Source organism: Podarcis bocagei (assembly GCF_964188305.1).
Source record: "Podarcis bocagei genome assembly, chromosome: 10".
In the NCBI taxonomy this organism is placed as follows: Eukaryota; Metazoa; Chordata; class Lepidosauria; order Squamata; family Lacertidae; genus Podarcis; species Podarcis bocagei.
In genome coordinates, this window is record NC_138135.1 from 68,484,873 (window position 1) to 68,505,703 (window position 20,831).

A 20,831-nucleotide genomic window follows, 5' to 3' on the forward strand; every position below is an offset into this window, starting at 1 on the left:
GCTGCCCTTGAAGATGTTTCAGAAGCTGAGGTTTGTGCAAAATGCAGTGGCTAAGCTGCTATATGACAACCTACCAGAAGCGTGTAACACCAGTCTTGAAATAGCTGTTTGGTGTGCTTGTGTTAACATATAAAGCATAAGCAACTTGCCCAGAAGGGAATAAGACCTTCCAGCTGAAAATGCCCCCCCCCCCACTCCTAGGCAACAGAATGAGCATTCCTGCCAGAAAGAAACCTGCCAGTTAACACAAGACTGCACAGATGAGAAGCAAGTTATGAAGACTGTTTGGCCTCATCCCTGACCAGAAACACTCACAATAAAATAGCAATCATATAGGAATAACCTACTTTTTAAAAAAGAAAAGAAAACTGTCGACCAACATGTGGAAAAACAGTATGTTTTCAATCAAGCTCAAGAAGGTTGTACTGGTGAACACCGGGAAGGAGAACCAATTTCAAAATGTACCTCATAAATACCAATGTCCTGTTTACATTTCACATTTTTAAAATATGGTGGCATCTACTGCCCTATTCTACTCATCAGGTATATTCTTTTTCAACACTCTTAATGCTGTTATTGGCCACAATGTTAATCAGTTATCCCAATGGTTAGAGAAGGGGAAATCAATTTACCTGAATGCCATCAAGCAGTTTACTCATGCACCAGAAACTGTCAGCTTCAATGTTCTGCAGCACTTCGGCGGGCAGACTGGAAACATCAAAATTTTCCACTTCTTCTTCTGTTTGGTAAAAGAGAGAGGGAAAAAAGATACACCAATGAAGTGCACGGAATAAACAAAAGGTTTACACACATATACAAGATATAGCCATTGCTAACCTTATCCATAAACATTAAACCGTACGACCTTTACTAAGGACTAAAGGCACTATTCAGCTAAACCTGGTGTTTTCGAACAATCATTCATCCCTGATATTAGAAATGCACAGGAAAAACCAAATCAAATCAAATCCACTGTGGTAACTTAAAGGACTATGGCACACCACCATAAAAATCTGAAAATGCATGAAATCTATCCACAACTAATTCTAGCCCATTTCACATCACAACTTCCAAGGCCAACCAAGATCACCTTCTTAAGATTACGTGTGTTGAGTTAGGATTTGCAAGGGCACAGAGAGATGTAGAAGTGTCCTCAAGAGAAATATCACACCTGTGGCACTTGGGGACACATATTTGCTGCAGTATACACAGAGTCCCATTAATAACTAGCTACACTGAAGGACAAGTTCCAGTTACGTTTTCTGCTCCAAGCCCTAATAGATAGGCAAACAAGTGTGAACAGGTATCAGCAATGAATAAGTTTATCAGAATTGTAACTGCTTCAAAATTAATTGATATAAAGTTACATTCCTCCCACAACTGCAATCTACTGATGTCCAACCCTGGAAAAATAATGAAATGTTTGTTAAGTGGCAGTTGTTGCTTAGCTTAGATTTGCTTTTACCAGTGATGGCAAAGAAAAGATATCAAAACCAATATTGATAGCCGTTTTTGACCAATGCTGTACTTGAGACTCTAGACTAAATTTACAATTCAATCCAGGCTAAGCAAACCCAAGTGTGCCCGACTCTGCAGGAGTCTGTGACCCTAAGATCTGTTTTCCTGCCAAATAGCAACATACCTCAATTTCCATATGCAAAACCATGGTAATAATAAAGTACAGTGGTGCCCCGCAAGACGAATGCCTCGCAAGACGAAAAACTCGCTAGACGAAAGGGTTTTCCGTTTTTGCGTTGCTTCGCTAGACGAATTTCCCTATGGGCTTGCTTCGCAAGATGAAAACGTCTTGCGCTTTTTCCTTAAAGCCACTTGAAGAGGACCATGCTTCGCAAGACGAAAAACATCGCAAGACGAAAAGACTCGCGGAACGTATTCTTTTCGTCTTGCGAGGCACCACTGTAATTTTTCTTATGTCACAGAGTAATGATGCATTTTAGAACAGCTGCTGCACAGTCAGTGAGGTGAGCCCCAAGTCAGGACAAAACCAGACCTATAGTTCTGTTGTATGTTCAGCAGGCCTGGCAGGAGGAAGATCTGTATTGGCTAGTGCATGGGTATGCAAACTAAGGCCCAGGGGCCCAATGCAGCCTTCTCAATCCAGCCCCCGGACGGTCTGGGAATCAGCATGTTTTTACATGAGTAGAATGTGTGCTTTTATTTAAAATGCATCTCTGGGTTATTTGTGGGGCATAGGAATTCGTTCGTTTATTTTTTTCCAAAATATAGTCCGGCCCCCCACAAGGTCTGAGGGACAGTGGACCGGCCCCCTGCTGAAAAAGTTTGCTGACCCCTGGGCTAGCCAATGCCAAAAACTGAATGCTCTACTGTATTTTTGGTTTTTATGGAAGCCGCCCAGAGTGGCTGGGGAGGCCCAGCCAGATGGGCGGGGTATAAATAATAAATTATTATTATTATTATTATTATTATTATTATTATTATTATTATTATTATTATTAAGAGGAGGGCAACCAAGATGATCAAGGGTTGGGAAACCATGCCTATAAGGAACAGTTGAAGGAGCGGAGTACGTTTAGCCTGAGAAAGAGGAGACTGAGAGAATATATGATAGCCATCTTCATATATTTAAAGGATTATCACATAGAAGAGGGAACACGCTTGTTTTCTCCTGCTCTGGAGGGTAGGACTCAAACCAATGGCTTCAGGTTACAATAAAGGAGATTCCGACAAAACTTCAGAAAAAACTTTCTGACAGTGGAACGGTCTCCCTCGGGAGGTTGTAGACTCTCCTTCCTTGGAGGTTTTTAAGTAAAGGTTGGATAGCCATCTGTCATGGATGCTTTAGCTGAGATTCCTGCATTGCAGGGGGTTGGACTATATGATGCTTGGGGGTCCCTTCCAACTCTGCAATTCTATGATTCTATTCTATGACCTGATTCATACCAGACATTTTTGCCTGGCTGGAACGCTCCCAATAATGCATTTTGCTTGTCCGGTTGGTGAACAGAAAGGAGTGCGAGTACGTACAGAAACTAACCTACTATGCAAAGGGAAAATCTACATTAATCGCTCTGCTCACTTTTGCCTCTGGTCCTCACCGCCATTATTGGTATGTAGCCCTGAGAAAGCTGCCCAGGAGGGAATGAACCTCTCAAGTTGAAAAGGGTTCCCCATCCCTGCAGAAAGGGGGAGAGAGAAACAATTCTGAGAGGCTGCGTTTGCAGATACCTCTTAGCCTGATGATCCTGTTAGGATCGTCCTACACTCATGTAGGACCCTGGTAGAGACACATGCCCGATGGGCATGTTCTCTCCCTCCTGGTCGATCGTTCGGGAGCTTCAAAAGCATTATTCAGCCCAAACATCACAGCGATTTGTATCAAAAAGCATAAGCACACTTACGACCCTGCAGAGTATTTGCAGTTTGCGTAACAGAACTCAGTAGGCACAGCATTTTGGCTTATCTACTTTATTTACATATAATACACTCGGAGCATTCTGACTTAGCTCCTTCCTCTTTCTCATCAGACAGTAAAGAGAGAAAGAACAAATGACAATAGTCCCACTTCATGGAACACAGTAATACCAAAAAAAATCCTGTCTCCGTCACTTCCCACTCTGTGGAATGAAAACATACACCATCACGTGATAGACAACAATCCCATGACTGCAAACACGGATCAAGAATCCTAACAGATCCATCTAGCATTCAAACAAAAAGAATGTCCAAAGTGTGTAAATGTTACTCCTCTGGCCTTAAAAAAAAATGGTTTCAAAATCTTAAGAACTACCAGTCTCCACAGTGCAATCAGAAAGTAAACTCTGGGGTGTGTTCAATCAGAGTGGTTAGTTATTTGCCCCATTTTGTCTTCTACCTCCAATTTCAGCTAAGACTGCCAATGTTCTGCTGGCTGTGCCTGTGTATTTAACTGGTTCTTATCAGGCAAGAATGAACAGGTGGAACTCTTTCATCTTCAGCCGCAAAGACTCAATGAGGAGGAAAGGCTTCATCTGCTGGTTTCTGGGTATTATATCCTACTAGATGGCACAGGAATGCTACCAGAGAAAAAGCTGTCAACTGTAAATTCACTAGCAGATCTGCAGAGCACAGAGGGAGAGAGAGTGTGTAGAATATGATGAGCAATCCATACAGACTCATTAAGAATACAGAGTAAGGGACCATTTGAATAAAGCAGAGCGAATGCTGAGAATGGAACTGCATGAATAATGTAATCCTTTTAGAAGCAATGTTAAGATGTCTTTTAGGGCTATCAACAAGTTTAATCCACAAACGTTGCAGCATAAGAATTAAACAGTATGTAGATTTTCTTTTCTTTTCTAAGTAGCAGGACAACATGCATCTTTGTCAATATATACGTGGATAGGAAGATATCACTGTACAAAAAATCCCAATTATAATGTCTCACAGCAATGTCTCTCATTTTCTTCAGCTTCCTGCGGCGATTCTCATCACGCTGTCTGTGTAAGTGTGGAAGATAGCAAAATAGCTGCCTAAAGAAAAACTGCTGTGACATGCTGATCCAAGTGCTACGGTTGCTGCAAGCACTGCTGTTAGCTGCTGTTTACTCCTTCACAGAATATTATCCTATTCTTGTGAAAATCTCCTCTGAGCAAAAAAAAAAAGAGTAATTCATTTAGAAGGGCTTTAACAAGACGCCTTCTCCACAGGAAGCAGCAAAGCAACACAACGAAAAGTGAATTAATTACACTTTGCAAGATGCATTACTGAATGGTGAAATTGAGAGCAAGACCAGTGATGGTCTTTTGGTGTTCAAATGCACGAGAAAGTACAATCAAATTGTTTGGTTGCTGCCTGGATTGAAAAGACTACCACCTATACTCCAGGATGGTCACCATCACCGATAGGTGCTAGAGATGAATTTTTGCAGATTTATGAAGTCCGAAAACAGCATACAAGCTTTGCTTTCATGTCATTGTAGATTAGTCGTTTAGTCGTGTCCGACTCTTCGTGACCCCATGGACCAGAGCACGCCAGGCACTCCTGTCTTCCATTGCCTCCCACAGTTTGGTCAAACTCATGCTGGTAGCTTCGATAACACTGTCCAACCTTCTCGTCCTCTGTCATCCCCTTCTCCTTGTGCCCTCCATCTTTCCCAACATCAGGGTCTTTTCCAGGGAGTCTTCTCTTCTCATGAGGTGGCCAAAGTCTTGGAGCCTCAGCTTCAGGATCTGTCCTTCCAGTGAGCACTCAGGGCTGATTTCCTTCAGAATGGAGAGGTCTGGTCTTCTTGCAGTCCATGGGACTCTCAAGAGTCTCCTCCAGCACCATAATTCAAAAGCATCAAATCTTCGGCAATCAGCTTTCTTTATGGTCCAGCTCTCACTTCCATACATCGCTACTGGGAAAACCATAGCTTTAACTATACGGACCTTTGTCAGCAAGGTGATGTCGCTGCTTTTTAAGATGCTGTCTAGGTTTGTCATTGCTTTTCTCCCAAGAAGAAGGCGTCTTTTAATTTCGTGACTGCTGTCACCATCTGCAGTGATCATGGAACCCAAGACAGTAAAATCTCTCACTGCTTTCATAGCAAGCTTCAAATCTGAGAAAGAGACATGCTGCTGTTCTGGTGGCTGGGCCGCAGTAGTTTATTGATGCCATTAAATAAGCACTTCCTTCAAGGAGAACTGCCTACTGCTACCTCACAATGCATGATGCAACACTGTTTTGAGTTTCTCTGATCCTACACACAACCCCCAGTTAAGGCTGAGCAGCTTACAACACAACACCATGTCAACTTTTCCCATAGTAGCTGCGTGTTCTCCATTAATGACTATTTTGAGCCTAAAAAGGAATGACATTTCAAAAATAATTTATATCTGCACTTCTCAAAGGTTTTGAAGTAGGACCCACTTATAAACGAAACTTGGTAGCTTTTGAGCTCTACTCCCCCCTTTAAATGGGACGCAGGTGGCGCTGTGGGTTAAACCACAGAGCCTAGGACTTGCCGATCAGAAGGTCGGTGGTTCGAATCCCTGTGACAGGATGAGCTCCCGTTGCTCGGTCCCTGCTCCTGCCAACCTAGCAGTTCGAAAGCACGTCAAAGTGCAAGTAGATAAATAGGTACCGCTCCGGCGGGAAGGTAAACGGCATTTCCGTGCGCTGCTCTGGTTCGCCAGAAGTGGCTTAGTCATGCTGGCCACATGACCCGGAAGCTATACGCCGGCTCCCTTGGCCAATAAAGCGAGATGAGCACTGCAACCCCAGAGTCGGCCACGACTGGACCTAACGGTCAGGGGTCCCTTTACCTTCCCCCCCCCCCCCGTTAAAGCAAAAATAAATAAAAATGCAAGAATATGTATCTTATTTTTCTTTCTTTCTTAATGTTAATAGATGTGTACATAGAATTCAAGCATGACATATATAGAGGGAGGGGGAGCCGCTCTCTTAAAAGGGCTACAGAGCAGTAATGGCATGTTGCTGTCTCGGGGTGGAACCCTGGAAATAAGGAAAGACCCACTAGTGGGGCCCACTAGTGTTATGGCTCACAGTAAGAACATCTGATTTATGTGCTGCTTTGAATCAGTTCACCAACTCATGTTATAAACAAGCTATAAAACATTTTCGGATTCACAACGAATACTGAATAAAATGCCACTTCTGTTTCAGTGATACTAAATCACAGAAAAGGCTTCAAGATGTAGAAGAGCAAGTAAACAATGGACTAGGAAAGGAATTTTATTTTTAGATGCCATTTACTAAATGCCCTTGACCACTGCTCTGCCTTGATATATTTAGATATATTAAATTGCCAATACTTAGCTAATTAAAAGCACCTTTGGATAAGTGAAAGTGAATTCAGAAAGCTCCTTTAGTATGAACAATGAATCAAAGACTCATAATTTGTATTTTAATTTTTCATAAGGAAATACACAGCATGCAACAGACTGTTTCATTAGCATAACCTAATTACAGAGCAACTCATTATTCCACAAGTCACTGTTAATACTGTTACTAGGATTATAAATATGTTTACAAAATTGGGGGGGGGGGAATCAGTCAAGAATTACATTTTGCCACAACCCTCAACTATTAAACTTTTGTAATCAATCTGTGCTAATTACTACTGAACACAGAAAGTTACTGTGGGTTCAATTAAACACTACAAAGCTAACTCTTCCATGGTTGCAATTAATTCATATTTGTTGTTTCTCAAAATGGCCTGGTTTCATTCAAACGAAAGAACTGTTTACAATTTTATGGTTACATATACCAGGGAGTTCTATGGCTGCACAAATATGGTTTGCTATGCTGATACATCAAAACTGTACCCTTTAAGTGGAGCAGATCGCTAGGCCTACGACGTCTGCCTCACTATTTGCTAACAATTATTAGTCAATGATGCTAGGAACGTTGCCAGATAATCTGCTAAAATGATTTGTGCATGATTAACTACTTGCCTGCAAAAGGGACATGAACTGGACTTTCTGCTTTGCAATACACCACATAATGTGAATACAATGTTCCACAATGAAGGAAGAGACAGTTATATGCAATAGCTGGAAACGTACAAAATATTTTCATGAGGGGATAATTCAACCAACCAGTTGCATGGATAGATGCTTGACCTCTGCCTCACACCGTCTACAAATGTGCAGGAGCGCATTCTGACAGGTGTATTAATGATGGAACCAGCATATACAAAACAGGCGGCACACTCTTGAACCATGGTAAGGAATTTGGGAAGCTAATCACAAAACATTTACAGAGTAAGGAGGATGTAGGAGTTAGAGCTTTCCGAACGACAAAAACACTTCCCACTCAAGCTCAGAGAAGAAAGAATTACTCTCAGGAGCGTGCAACATTACAAGCATGATTTGGGAGAACTAGATTGCAATCCTCTACACACTTTCCTGAGAGTAGGTGCAATTGAACTAAATGGGGCTTACTTCAGAGTAGTTAAGCATGGGACTGTGGTGCCAAATTATTGTGACTTAATATCTTGAATCTGTCAGAACTGATTCCTTTCTTAAATGATGGTGCACTTTTAATATATGTGCCCCCACATTTATTTTACAAAAAGGTCAGATATAGATTTTGATAATAAAAATAATTTCGCGTTCCATTCTGTATTTTGCATATGATAACAGCTCAGTTTTGCCACTGAGCCAAGAGAAAAGGTTTAGAGAAAAAGGACGCGGGTAGCGCTGTGGGTTAAACCACAGAGCCTAGGGTTTGCCAATCAGAAGGTCGGAGGTTCGAATCCCCGCGACGGGGTGAGCTCCCGTTGTTCGGCCCCAGCTCCTGCCAACCTAGCAGTTCAAAAGCAGGTCAAAGTGCAAGTAGATAAATAGGTACCGCTCCGGCGGGAAGGTAAACGGCGTTTCCGTGCGCTGCTTTGGTTCGCCAGAAGTAGCTTAGTCATGCTGGCCACATGTCCCGGAAGCTGTACGCCGGCTCCCTCGGCCAATAAAGCGAGATGAGCGCCGCAACCCCAGAGTCGGTCACGACTGGACCTAATGGTCAGGGGTCCTTTACCTTTAATGTTCATCTGAAGCAGATGAACGTAACAAAATAGCTGAAGCAAGATACTGAGTAGTACAGATTCAACTGTGCTTATAGAACAGCTGGAATCGAAATATGACTAAGCAGGTCTGCAGTTCTCTCTTGAACCATTATGGCTGTTAATCCAAGGATCAAGAACCTGGGAGCCGAAAGCTTTCTTCTCTCTACAATGCATAGCAAGCATTTATGACTAGGTCTCTGACATTTTCAAATACAGTGGTGCCCCGCAAGATGAATGCCTTGCAAGACGAAAAACTCGCTAGACGAAAGGGTTTTGCGGTTTTTGAGCTGCTTCGCAAGACAAATTTCCCTATGGGCTTGCTTCGCAAGACGAAAACGTCTTGCGTTTTTTGCAAGTTTGTTTCCTTTTTCTTAACACCGTTAATACAGTTGCGACTTGACTTCGAGGAGCAACTCATAGAACGCGGTGTGGTAGCCTTTTTTGAGGTTTTTGGTGATTTTTGAAGCTTTTCCAAAACTTTTCCGACACCGTGCATCGCAAGACGAAAAATTCGCTAGACAAAAAAACTCGCGGAACAAATTAATTTCGTCTTGCGAGGCACCACTGTATTGTCACTATCCAGACTTTTGGTTTGTAAACAAGATCTTGCAAGTGTAAAACATCTTGTTCTCATTGCAAGTCTTCAGGCACATTGCTCCAGCATCATTTTTTGAAAATGAGACTGGGAAATCACATCAGTCTCAATTTTTAAAAAATAAATAAATATGAGATTTATACCAAAAGGTTTGCTAAAACTTTCCAACGCACCTAAATATCAAGAGCTATCATATGCAGAAGGGAAGTGTTGCATAAACAGATATGCAGAAGAAGCTGCCGGGGTTGACAAGATATCGAAAGACAGCTAGAGAGTGCAACAGAGCACTGAGACTTCCACAGTCAATATGGCTTTTAGAATGAATAAACCTCACTCAAATAATTATATCCCATGAAGCTGCTCTGTTTAAGTAAGTAGGTCAAACAGCACAAAAATTACTATTTTTACTGCATGTGTGAAATGAAGTGGTACCAATTGGAGGGAACTACTCCCAACCAAATGGCCTCTTTAGTTTCAAATGCACAGCAGTTAAACATAAAGTGTTTCAAAAAGCCACAATTTCATCCAATTTTAATGCTTTATTTTTTTTAAATGAATATTATTTCAGTAAAAAAAAAGAATTGAAAATAAAAACTTGTCTTCCAACAGGAGTTAGAGGAGAGAGAGTAGGTCTAGTAAAGGGGCTAGGAGTTAAGATAGCTGTTAGAGAGAAGAATAAGTTGTATCAGGCTAGAACAGGCCTTCCCAACCTGGTGCCCTCTAGCTGTTTTGGATTACAACTTCCACCATTAGCATTCCTTCTAATGGAAAGAATGGCAGCAAATTGATATTGTCTACAGCTGGAGTCGATGTGTCATTTAAACTGGATCTTTCCCAGTCATCCTGAAATGATCTTGCTTATGTTGAAAGCCATTTAAAGCAGAATATACCCTAATCCCAAAAGTGATGAAGTACTACCAAAGACGGTCATTTCTCCAGCCTGTGAGTGATGGTTAAAATAGTAATTTTGCATTACAGCTTCTTCTTTTCCCTTCAGAATCTCGCAAAAGGTGTCTTAACTGAGGTTTTTTAATACATATATTTATTTCACTTTAACTGATGTAAATCTAGTTTACTTTTTGAAGTAAAATGACTGACAGCCTTCAAAATTAAGCAACTGCAAAAAGAAAAGAAATATCCATTTCTACTGAAATTGGGAATAACCTACTTGGGAATAAGTCCCATTCAACTGAATAGGACATCTGAGAAAACCTGCACAGGATTGCACCGTTAGTAAACAAGCAGCACAATACTTTCAACCATAACTAATGAATGTTATGGTGTATCAACACCGTCTACAAATCAATTACACAAAACATACTACTTTGCCAGATTTGGAAGGATAAAGTTTGGTTTGGTTTGGAAATGGGGGGTTGTATAGACCCCCCTGTGCAGGGATGTTTGGACTTTTCAAGTCTGGCAATGGGCCGTGAGATGTTTGGGGTTGTGGGGGCTCTTAATTCTGGAGGGACTTTGAAACATGTTCTTAAATACCATATGGGGTTTTGTGTGGAATATGGAAAAGGGACTGATTTGTCGAGAAGGGTCAAAAACACTGTTAAGTTGGAGTTCCCAGGAGTGAAAGGAGCAGGAGACAAAGTAAAGTACAGGTATAAATATGAAGAAGAGCCGCAGAAGGGACATGGAAGAGACTTAAGGGCCTCGGACATAAGATTACCAGGTTAATGCACTTGATTGATGGGATAGAAAGGACTGACAAAACCCGGGACCAGGAGGAAGAGACGCTGGATGAAAATTGGAAGAATTTTTTTTTTTTATTAGGACTGCTTTATAAAATTGATGAGTGTTAGAAAAATGCTGGAATGAAACTATTTGGCTTTAGCAAAAATGTTAAAAGAATTATGTAAGAATATGTTAGGGTTATGAAATAAGATTTAAGTTTTAAGTTTTAGGGTCTTCTATAGTAAGATAAGGTTAAAATAGATTAAGGTAATGTAATGACAGAATATTATGAAAAATGGAAAGGATTTGTTGTGACAATTAATAACTAGGATACAAAAAAAGGGAGGAGTGAGGAGGTCAAAGAAAGAAGGTAATGACAGTTAAGGATCGGAGAATATTGGATTTGTTTTTAAATGTTTGTGGCTTATTTTTGTCTTTTGATTGTGTTGTTGTATTGTTTGATTGTGGTTTGTTCTTTTTTTTAGTTTTTCTTTTTCTTTTTTGGTTTTTCTGTAACTCTAAAATTCTTAATAGATATCATTTTTAAAAAAAAAAAAACTACTTTGAAGCATCAATAGCTTATGTACAAATTCTCAATGCTGCAAAATTTGGTTTTTAGGCTACTGGCTCTACCACAATTAAATACGAATTTAAAACTATATAAGTTTGCTGATGATTTGCAGTAGAAGGCAATGATCTAAGCTAGTGAATCCACAGAGGAACTAATACAAAGTATTTACTTTACTTGAAGGATTTACATGTTGTCTTTCAAAACAAAATCCTCCCCCCCCCCCTCCTAGGCAGCTTACAGTCAGTATTCATGCTAAGCAGAATTCAGTGTTTGTGGCGATCAGTGAGGCCACAATCTTCTGGCTTCAGTTGCCACTAGTAGATAGGTTGAAATTTAACACTAATACTGCTAATAGTAATAATAATATTTATACCCCATCCATCTGGATGGGTTTCCCCAGCCACTCTGGGCGGCTTCCAACAAAAGATTGAAAATACATTCAAACATCAGTCCTTAAAAACTTCCCTGAACAGGGCTGCCTTCAGATGTCTTCTAAAAGTCAGGTAGTTGTTTATTTCTTTGACATCTGATGGGAGGGCGTTCAATAGGTTGGGAACCACTACCAAGAAAGCCCTCTGTCTGGTTCTCTGTAACTTCACTTCTCGTAGTAAGGGAACTGCCAGAAGGCCCTCGGAGCTGGACCTCAGTGTCCGGGCTGAACAATAGGGGTGGAGACGCTCCTTCAGGTATACTGGGCTGAGGCCGTTTAGTTTGTTTCAGCCATGGCTTGTGAAAGCTTGGAGAAGGCTGGGAAATAGTTCTTTAAAAAGAGGAGCGAGAATCTTTGGACTGGGTAAATGGACTGAGATAGACAGTGTATAATGAATAGCATCCAAGCACACAGTGCAATGCCATCGTTGTGCAAAAGCAGTAAACAAACCCACAGACATGAGTAGCAACAGCCCAATTTATCATAATTTTGTTAATTGGATTTCCTGAAGAGGAGGAGATTTTGGCAGTAATAAGGAAAATGATATTGCTGGAATAAAGACACGTCTGATTTTTCATCAATGAGATGTTTCTAGCGCTGATTAAGATGCTGCAGACATACAATATAAACCATCTCTAGTAGCACTGGAATGTACAATCAGCAGAATATAGGCAAATAGGTAATTTGCTAATATGATTTTGGACAATTCAGAGTTCTTCAAGACCAACTTAATTAGCAGTCCCATATTACATTGACTTAGCAGTCAGCCATTGCCCCTGAATGGAAAGAAAACACATATATATATGTGCTGCTCAAAAATGTACTGCTGGATGGGCTTTGAAAATAGGAGGAACAATGGATGATTGTGAATTGAAGAAAAGGTACTGAAAACAAAATAGCAAATAAACCTCCGATTGGTACATCCAACATATAGAATACTGTGTATAACTGTGGTTATGCTACCGAGTTGGAAATAGCATAGCCAGGAAATACAGAAAAAATAGCAGCTTAAGCTGACAGTTGGTTCGTATTTTTTACAAAATAGTATTTAAGCAAAGGTAAAGGTAAAGGGATCTCTGACCATTAGATCCAGTCGCAGACTACTCTGGGGTTGCGGTGCTCATCTCGCTTTACTGGCCGAGGGAGCCGGCGTACAGCTTCCAGGTCATGTGGCCGGCATGACTAAGCCGCTTCTGGCGAACCAGAGCAGCGCACGGAAACGCTGTTTACCTTCCCGCCAGAGCGGTACCTATTTATCTACTTGCACTTTGACGTGCTTTCGAACTGCTATGTGGGCAGGAGCTGGGACCGAGCAACGGGCGCGCACCCTGTCACGGGGATTCAAACCACCGACCTTCTGATCAGCAAGCTCTAGGCTCTGTGGTTGAGACCACAGCGCCACCTCCATCCCTATAATATTTAAGTACCTAGGGCTTTTAGGGTCATTTCTAATGTTATGTCGAAGATGTTTGTTTCCTGCTTGGCAGGGGGTTGGACTCGATGGTCCTTGTGGTCTCTTCCAACTCTATGATTCTATGATTTTATGACAGAAGTGCCTGGCATGCTCTGGTCCATGGGGTCACGAAGAGTCGGACACAACTAAACGACTAAACAACAACAACAACTGATGTTATGTCAGGATAGGGAGCCTGTGGTCCTCTGGATGTTGTTGACTCCCATCAAGGCCACCAGCATGGCTAACAGTACGGAGATGATAGGAAGATTCCCTATAGCTGGCATAAGGAAACCTGTATATTTGTGTGATGCATGTTTCCTGCAAGGGTTGGAGAATCTGTCACCCTGCAGATGTTGCTAAACTTCAGCTCTCATTATCCTTCAGCATTGGCTATACTGGCTGGAGCTGATGAAAGTTGCAAACCATCAACTTCAGGCACACAGATTCTGTAGTCGTTCCTGAAGCAATGATAATATGTCTTTATCGTGGTGGTGCTAACTACCTTGAAGTTGTGGTTACTATCTGTTCCTCCCACACCTTGGGGAGAGGAAGTCTTGCTTCATCTTTGGTGTTGCTCTTTAGACAAGTGCCACCCTCTAAATTCCAGGCTCCAAAGAAAACAGAGGCTCATCTCTACCACCACACAACTTCAGAGATACTGTCAAGATGCAAAGTGTCCTACCGCTTTCAAGTACTTCTGAAGCCCAGCTGGCACTGACTAGAAAATATGGCAACCTAGGGAGCACATTTGTGGACTCTGGCCATTTCAAGAACAACAGCAGTGAGAAATTGTGCACAGGTATGGTTCTCCCAGCACCACACAAGATTTTTAGTTGTGGTCTCAAATGTGCTATATAGTACAAGAGTTTGAGGTAAAAAAAAAGATGCCATACTATAATCTTGGGGGGGGGGATGCTTCCTAATATAAACTATCCATAACTTAAATCCTCAGTGCTTTACTGAGAAATATGGAGAGTAAACCTACAGGAAACTCCAAAACTAAGCCTTATTTTAACTTATGATTAGCACAGAGCACTAATTACACATATTAGGTAATAACTATGACATCTGATTGACTGCAAGAATGGAAAACAAATGTCTAGAGTTGTAGACAACCACTACAATAACCATACCAAAAAGACCTATCTAATTATCTTCCCAAACCTTGACTTCATTAAAGAAAGAAGTAGGCAACGTCAGAATCCTACAATGTGTAAAAATTATATTTTTAGAAACTAAAGCTTTCATCAGCTCTGCCTGTATGTAGAGGTTTCCACTGCACTTTGCTTTTCAAGCCAATATGCATGGACAAGTTGTAATGGGGCTCCTCTTTGCATATAGCTGCCATGGAGCTTCACCCATGGCGCTAACAAACTAGGCACTAAAATGAAGTGAGAGCACTTGAAGAACTTCTGTTATTCACATCCACAATTCCCTTGGAGATGCTTACTAAGGCTACCACGCTCATGAAATCTATTTTAAAGATGACAAAGGAGTTACTCCAAGTGCTCTCTCACTTCTCCATTTTGACACCGGTGCAATAAACCATCCTTTAAAGACGGCAGCTATGCTAGATCCCTTTTGTCAGCATCTTTTTTATTAGCAACAATGCACTGTCCTTCCATAACCTCTCATGCATCATGCTCACAATAGGCCTATCAAACACCATTTCAATGAAAGCATGAGAAGAATACATCAAACATAAGGAGGCTGACTGATAAAGAGTGGCATTTGGAAGCAACTGCATTTGCAAAAGCCACATTGTGATATTTCAGCAAAGGTAATTATAAAGCCAGAGTTCAGATGGAACAGTTTAGTATAGTTGTGTATTCAGATCATTGAAACACAATGCATCTGCTAAGTTCGGTAAACTCTGGGTCCAGGTTTCTCTTCTGGATGACAATGGACGTGCTCCCAGTTCAAATTATCCCTCAACATTTTCATGCGGCTGATTGAACTGCCACAGAAAAAAAGCTGCCTCCCCAAAAGAGCTATGTTCTGCAGCAAGCCTCCTGCATGCTATAGATCAGAGGCATTGGAAAGCAAAACATGTTGCTGCAGCTTTGGAAATGACTCCCGCTGGCAGCAGAAACCCAATTTGGACACTGCACCTTGGAGTGCATTGTTTCAGAGCATAAACCAGCTATTTTAGCTCCTTGGATTTCTGCCACCAACTCTATGGGCCGGTTCAGATGTTTTAGAAACTTTCCTCACGTGATGCAGCTCTGCCATCACCAAGGATGAGTTTGCACTGAGAATGCAATGTGTTCATGAAAGGACCGTGTCAAACGAGCTACAGCCATGGGGAAAGCATGTCACCACGACTGTGGAAAACGAAAGGAAATTCTTACTGCAAATTTCTACTCCCAGAGACTCCTGAAGGTGTAGAAAATTACACCTGTGTCCACAGAACAGGTCAAGTCACATAGTAGCTACATGAATATATCCCTACAGATAAGGCTGAGAAGCTTAAATAAACTGAAACTATGGTCACTACACATCTGGAAAGACCGACAGGACAAGCACACCAGCAAGGCTAAGCAAACAGAGCGACGCAGAAGGACACAGTGCTGAACAGCAACAACTTACCAAGCTATAAATATAACCTGCACTCAGCCAAGTGCAGCCTTTTGAAGTAGCTATTACAGTGGTAGGCTGAAGTCTCATCAGTCCTCTATTGGCTTCGGCGTCTAATGGAACATTAGCAAATAGGTTAAGCCCTTTGCTAGCAGATAGGGTTGTAACAGAGAATGAGATACGAGTCTACTTTTTCTATTACTGCCCTGGGAAAATGAACATGGTTTTAAAGCATCCCATTAAGAAGCCATCCTGGTTGTTACTTGATCACTGAGACTATTAGCATAAGGACACCTACAGTAAAAGCTACTATCAGTAACAAGAGTTAATTATACCAACAGAAAAAGTACCAGCAAATATTGGAAGGTATGTAGATTTTGGACTCTGAGACTCAAAGAGGTCCATGATTTCATAAGAATGTTAGCAATAACTAAAACAACACAAAATGAACAAGTAACAACAACAACAAAATGAAGAGCCGGAGACTGGTTGCATGCGGCGGGGAGTTGGGTTATTTGATGTTGCAAGTTTTGTGTTATATATTTCAAAATACAAAATTTAAGGGGAAATTTAAAATTCCCCTTAACAAGCTGATTAAAACTCATTGCGTTGACTGGGAAAGGATTGGCTCTAAAGGTCTATATGGGAGCAACAACTGCCAAGGCTCAGTTCCCTGTACCCTCAGGGAGCAGAGTCTTGCCAGAAGATGTGTTGGATTTTTAAAAATGTGGACGCATTGCCTGCTCTATGTATGAGACTTATACACTCATTAAAGTTTAGATGCCCTGAAAGATCATCCAGTGGAACAGTGGATTTCTGGATGCTTCAAGCTTAAATATAAAGTCGCAGCAAACCTAGACAGACGTTAACTGCTTTTCTCAGCAGAAAAACGATATGCTCCTTTTTCTCCTCCCTCACTGCACCCATGATCATGTACCATGTATCACCAAAGACTCACAGACCAAAGTTGTATCACCTTAACAGGAATCCTTAAATTTAATACAGTACAACCCCTAGATAAAGTAGCAAGACACAACATAACACATAACATGCTACAATTAAGGATTCTCAACACTGAAAGCTAATTTATCACATCAATGAAAGTTTTCAAGTTGTGCTGCATCGATCTTGCTCTCAAAAATGTTAAAACCCTTTCGCGTCCAATGTCCAAATCACATGTAATAGAGTTTCCAAACCTATGAAATTTAAGTTTAGGATGGTTTATGTTGTTTAACTAGACAAAAACCTTAAACACTTGGTTTCAGAAATTATGAAGTCAAACAATTATGGAAAATTCTATAAGGGTTTAGCAGACCAGTCAACTTGACACATGAAATAGAATGCAATCAAATGCAAATTAAATGCAAATAGTTACAAGGTCAGCTTCATAATAATCTAATGTATCAACATCGTAACTATGATAGCTTTTCTTCCCGTGAATGTCATCCAATTTCAATTCATAATTGGAATATGTGAAAAAATACCTATATCACTGAAACGCATCTTATGGCAAATTCTGTGCATTAGTGCCTTGCTACATCCCAATGGGCCAATGTAAATCTACTTATCTTGTCACAAGGATACTCTAATTATTATTAACAGAGTAATTGTTAACAAGTGAGCCTTCATGGGCTCTGTTCTGAAACATACGCTGGAGTTGCCATTTAAATGAGAGGGACTCTGAAAGTTCATTAGAACAGGACTATGCTCTCATTTGCACGATGAGCTAAGTTTAATAAGTTATACTTCATGAAACTATATGGTTTATGAAGAACTATGGCTGCACACACCTCCCTTGTCCCTCCCCAGGTCCTAGACTTCCGTGTGAATATCCTGGCTTGCTTTAAACTCCGTTCCTCATTGGTTTTGTTTGCACATCACAGTAAACCAAACTTTGGCTTACCCAGGCTACACAAACAGAGGAACTCACACCTACTTTGCTCCTCCCCAGTTCTCATTAATGCAGCAGCAAAGCCTTTGCATGTTGTCCCAACCTGGGATCCTGATTCAGGTTTCTCCTTCTTAATCGCAGTCTGTAGCAAGGTGTGTCCTACGGTTACAGTTTGTGGTTATAGGAGAAGAGGCCTTAACCACGATCCTAGGTTCAGACAATACGCCAAGTCAAACCTTGGCTTAGCTGTCATGTTGTGCTAAAAGGACCAGGGAGGACCACAAGCAAGTGTGAGTTCCTCTCTGGGAGCCAGTACATTGGGGTGGTCCCACTAAGCCATAGTTTGGCTTGCCGTGACATGCAAGCCAGGCCACTGAATACAAACTGTGAAACTCTAGTTTAATGTCAGTTTTATTTCCCTGATTTGGTAACCACCATCAAGCCAAAATTCCCCTGTATGCACAATGGGGAGCTGTGGATCAGTGCAAGCTAGGATCTTTGTGATGAAGCTGGTACATGATAGGAAGGGTGAGGGACAAGCACACACCACAGTGTCTGTCCACGGTTCAGTTCATGAAGGTTCGAATTATTGTTTGAACGCAGTCAATGTGACAACAGACTGTATGGTTCTTAGCTGAGCTTTCTCTCTCTATTTTGCTGTTCTTCTGAATGGGCTCAATGTATCTCCTTACTGCAATGTTTCAGTCATTCAAACGTTAATCTCTTTTATCCCAAAGAGGCTCTTGCAGATCCTCATAAGCTGCTATTACAATTTTTATATAAATATTTTTTAAATCAAGCTAAAGATTGGCTTTTCACAACAGTCCACTGTTTGCATACTGTTTTCTCATGACTACAGGAGAAGGCATTGCTAAAACTGTCATTATTCTGGGGATTCCCTTAACAGCACCACCTTGACATTGAAGATTTATGATGGCAACAGAATACAGATACTCCTGAGCAGATTGAGTTTGCCAACTAGGACTGCATTTTAACAGAGATCTGTAGCCCAGCAATCTCCCTCTCAAAAGCAGACTTCATGTACATCCACCCAATACTAGAGAACCAATCAAACTCCCACCCTTTTTATTTAAAGGTGCCCAGAACTGGCTCAGGTATTGCTGGTCAGAGTTAATGTCTCCTCCCTTTACACGTACACTTGAGCTGCCAAAAAAGTGCTCAGAGCACCAGTGGTCCACAGCTGGGCAGATGTTCTAGGAGCAGGGATTATAGTTACAGTATATACACTTGTGCCTGATATACACTTTTCTACCAGTCAAACACAGCAATAAGTTTAATGCCGATGGTAGTTCAGCAACCACTTTCAGTGGCATTGTCCCCAATTACGACAAATGGCCATTAGACAGACCCTGGTCTGTTGATAGCAAATTTCAGAAAAAAACGCAGTCAATATACTTGAAATGTAAACTGATGGTAAAGTACTTAAGACAAACGTATTTACTATATTAATTAAATGGTCTATTTAACATGGAATATCAATCCTCTAATCACATCTCATTTAAACTTATTTCAATTAACAACTCTAAAGTATACCAGCACAGATCCTACTGTTCTAGGCTCATTAGGAACATTTTCATTATCTGTCAAATGAGGGAGTAAGAGGCAGAAACTGTAAACACTCTCTAGAGTAGCCCCCTACTCTACTTAATAGATTATTAGGGGAGCAAGCAACAGCAATTCTCATTAGCTGCTCAGTATGGGGGGGAAAGGACTTCCTATGAACTGAAGCACAGCAAAAGAGAATCCTTCCTGTCAAATAAGTGGACAGCCGTTCAACTCTTCAAGGGTAATCTGCCCTCTATTAAAAACAAAATGAATCTAGTTTATTATATTGATGAGGCATGCGAAGCACAACCAACTGGGAAGGGATGGAGGGAGAGAAGAGGGATGGAACATTGACCATCTTGGCTGAGTCCAGGAAGACCTGCTCCCTGCCTTGCAGGCCTTTTTCCACCTGGCGTGGGAGGGCAGGGTCCTGACTGACTCCAACTACAAAAGCCGAGGCTGCTGAACAGCCGCTTGGACTGGAGTATTTGGGGGAGGGGGAGGTTGTTGCTGTTACTGATACTAATTTTAGTGCTTTTATTTTATAATGTATTATGATTTATTTGCCTCCTTCTGGCAACTCCTGCAACAGCAGTGGTGCCAATATATTGCTCTGCTTTCCTTTGGACCACATCAGCGAGGCTGAGAGGAGGGTCTTGTCATCTGGACAGCCCAGGACCACCATACACACTTCCCAGGCTTGCACCCAGTGCTGCTAACACAGCCGTTTGATTTCACCCCTGGCACTCCACTGTCTCTTGAGAAAGATGGATGCCAACAGCTTTTGTTAGGTTTGGAATTATGCATTTTTCTTCATGTTTTAAGCCACCTTGAGCATGGTTTTAACTATCGAAGGGTGGCATACAAATAAAATTATGTATCTATGACCATGGCTGTAAGAATCCACAAAAACTATTCTTGAAATGCATGGCTTTCAAATATTACCTCCCCCCCCCAATATATATATATATATATATATATATATATATATATATATATATATATATATATATATATATATATATGCTTTCGTAGATTTTCACGGGTACAGGAATGCAGGTTTTGGTGTCTTCGGGTGTCTTCCCGTGTAAGAGTTGGGGTGTCTAGGCGACGTTTCGACGAGGTCTCACTCGTCATCTTCAGGCTGGTGCTTTCGGCTTCTTGTTACTGGAACAGAGCTGTTCCAGTAACAAGAAGCCGAAAGCACCAGCCTGAAGATGACGAGTGAGACCTCGTCGAAACGTCGCCTAGACACCCCAACTCTTACACGGGAAGACACCCGAAGACACCAAAACCTGCATATATATATATATATATATACACACACATATACACACACACACACATATGTATGTATATATATGTAGGTGTATGTATATGTGTGTGTATATATATAATATACATATATATATATATATATACACACACACACACACACACACACACACATACATATATATATAGAGAGACAGAGAAACAACTTCAAATAAAAATTTAACTGACAGGCAATTTTGCATAAACAAGCACATTTTTAATAA

General features: G+C 41.2%; 1 protein-coding gene across 1 annotated transcript in view; it reads right to left on the reverse strand.

Annotated features, from left to right (window-relative positions):
- The window catches only part of TBC1D22A (TBC1 domain family member 22A), a 125,422-nt gene that overhangs the window by 56,356 nt on the left and 48,235 nt on the right, over positions 1-20,831 (reverse strand). Inside the window, exon 9 of the mRNA XM_081211655.1 lies at positions 633-739. Coding sequence (XP_081067781.1) covers positions 633-739 — 107 coding nt within the window. The remainder of the gene's footprint in view (positions 1-632; positions 740-20,831) is intronic.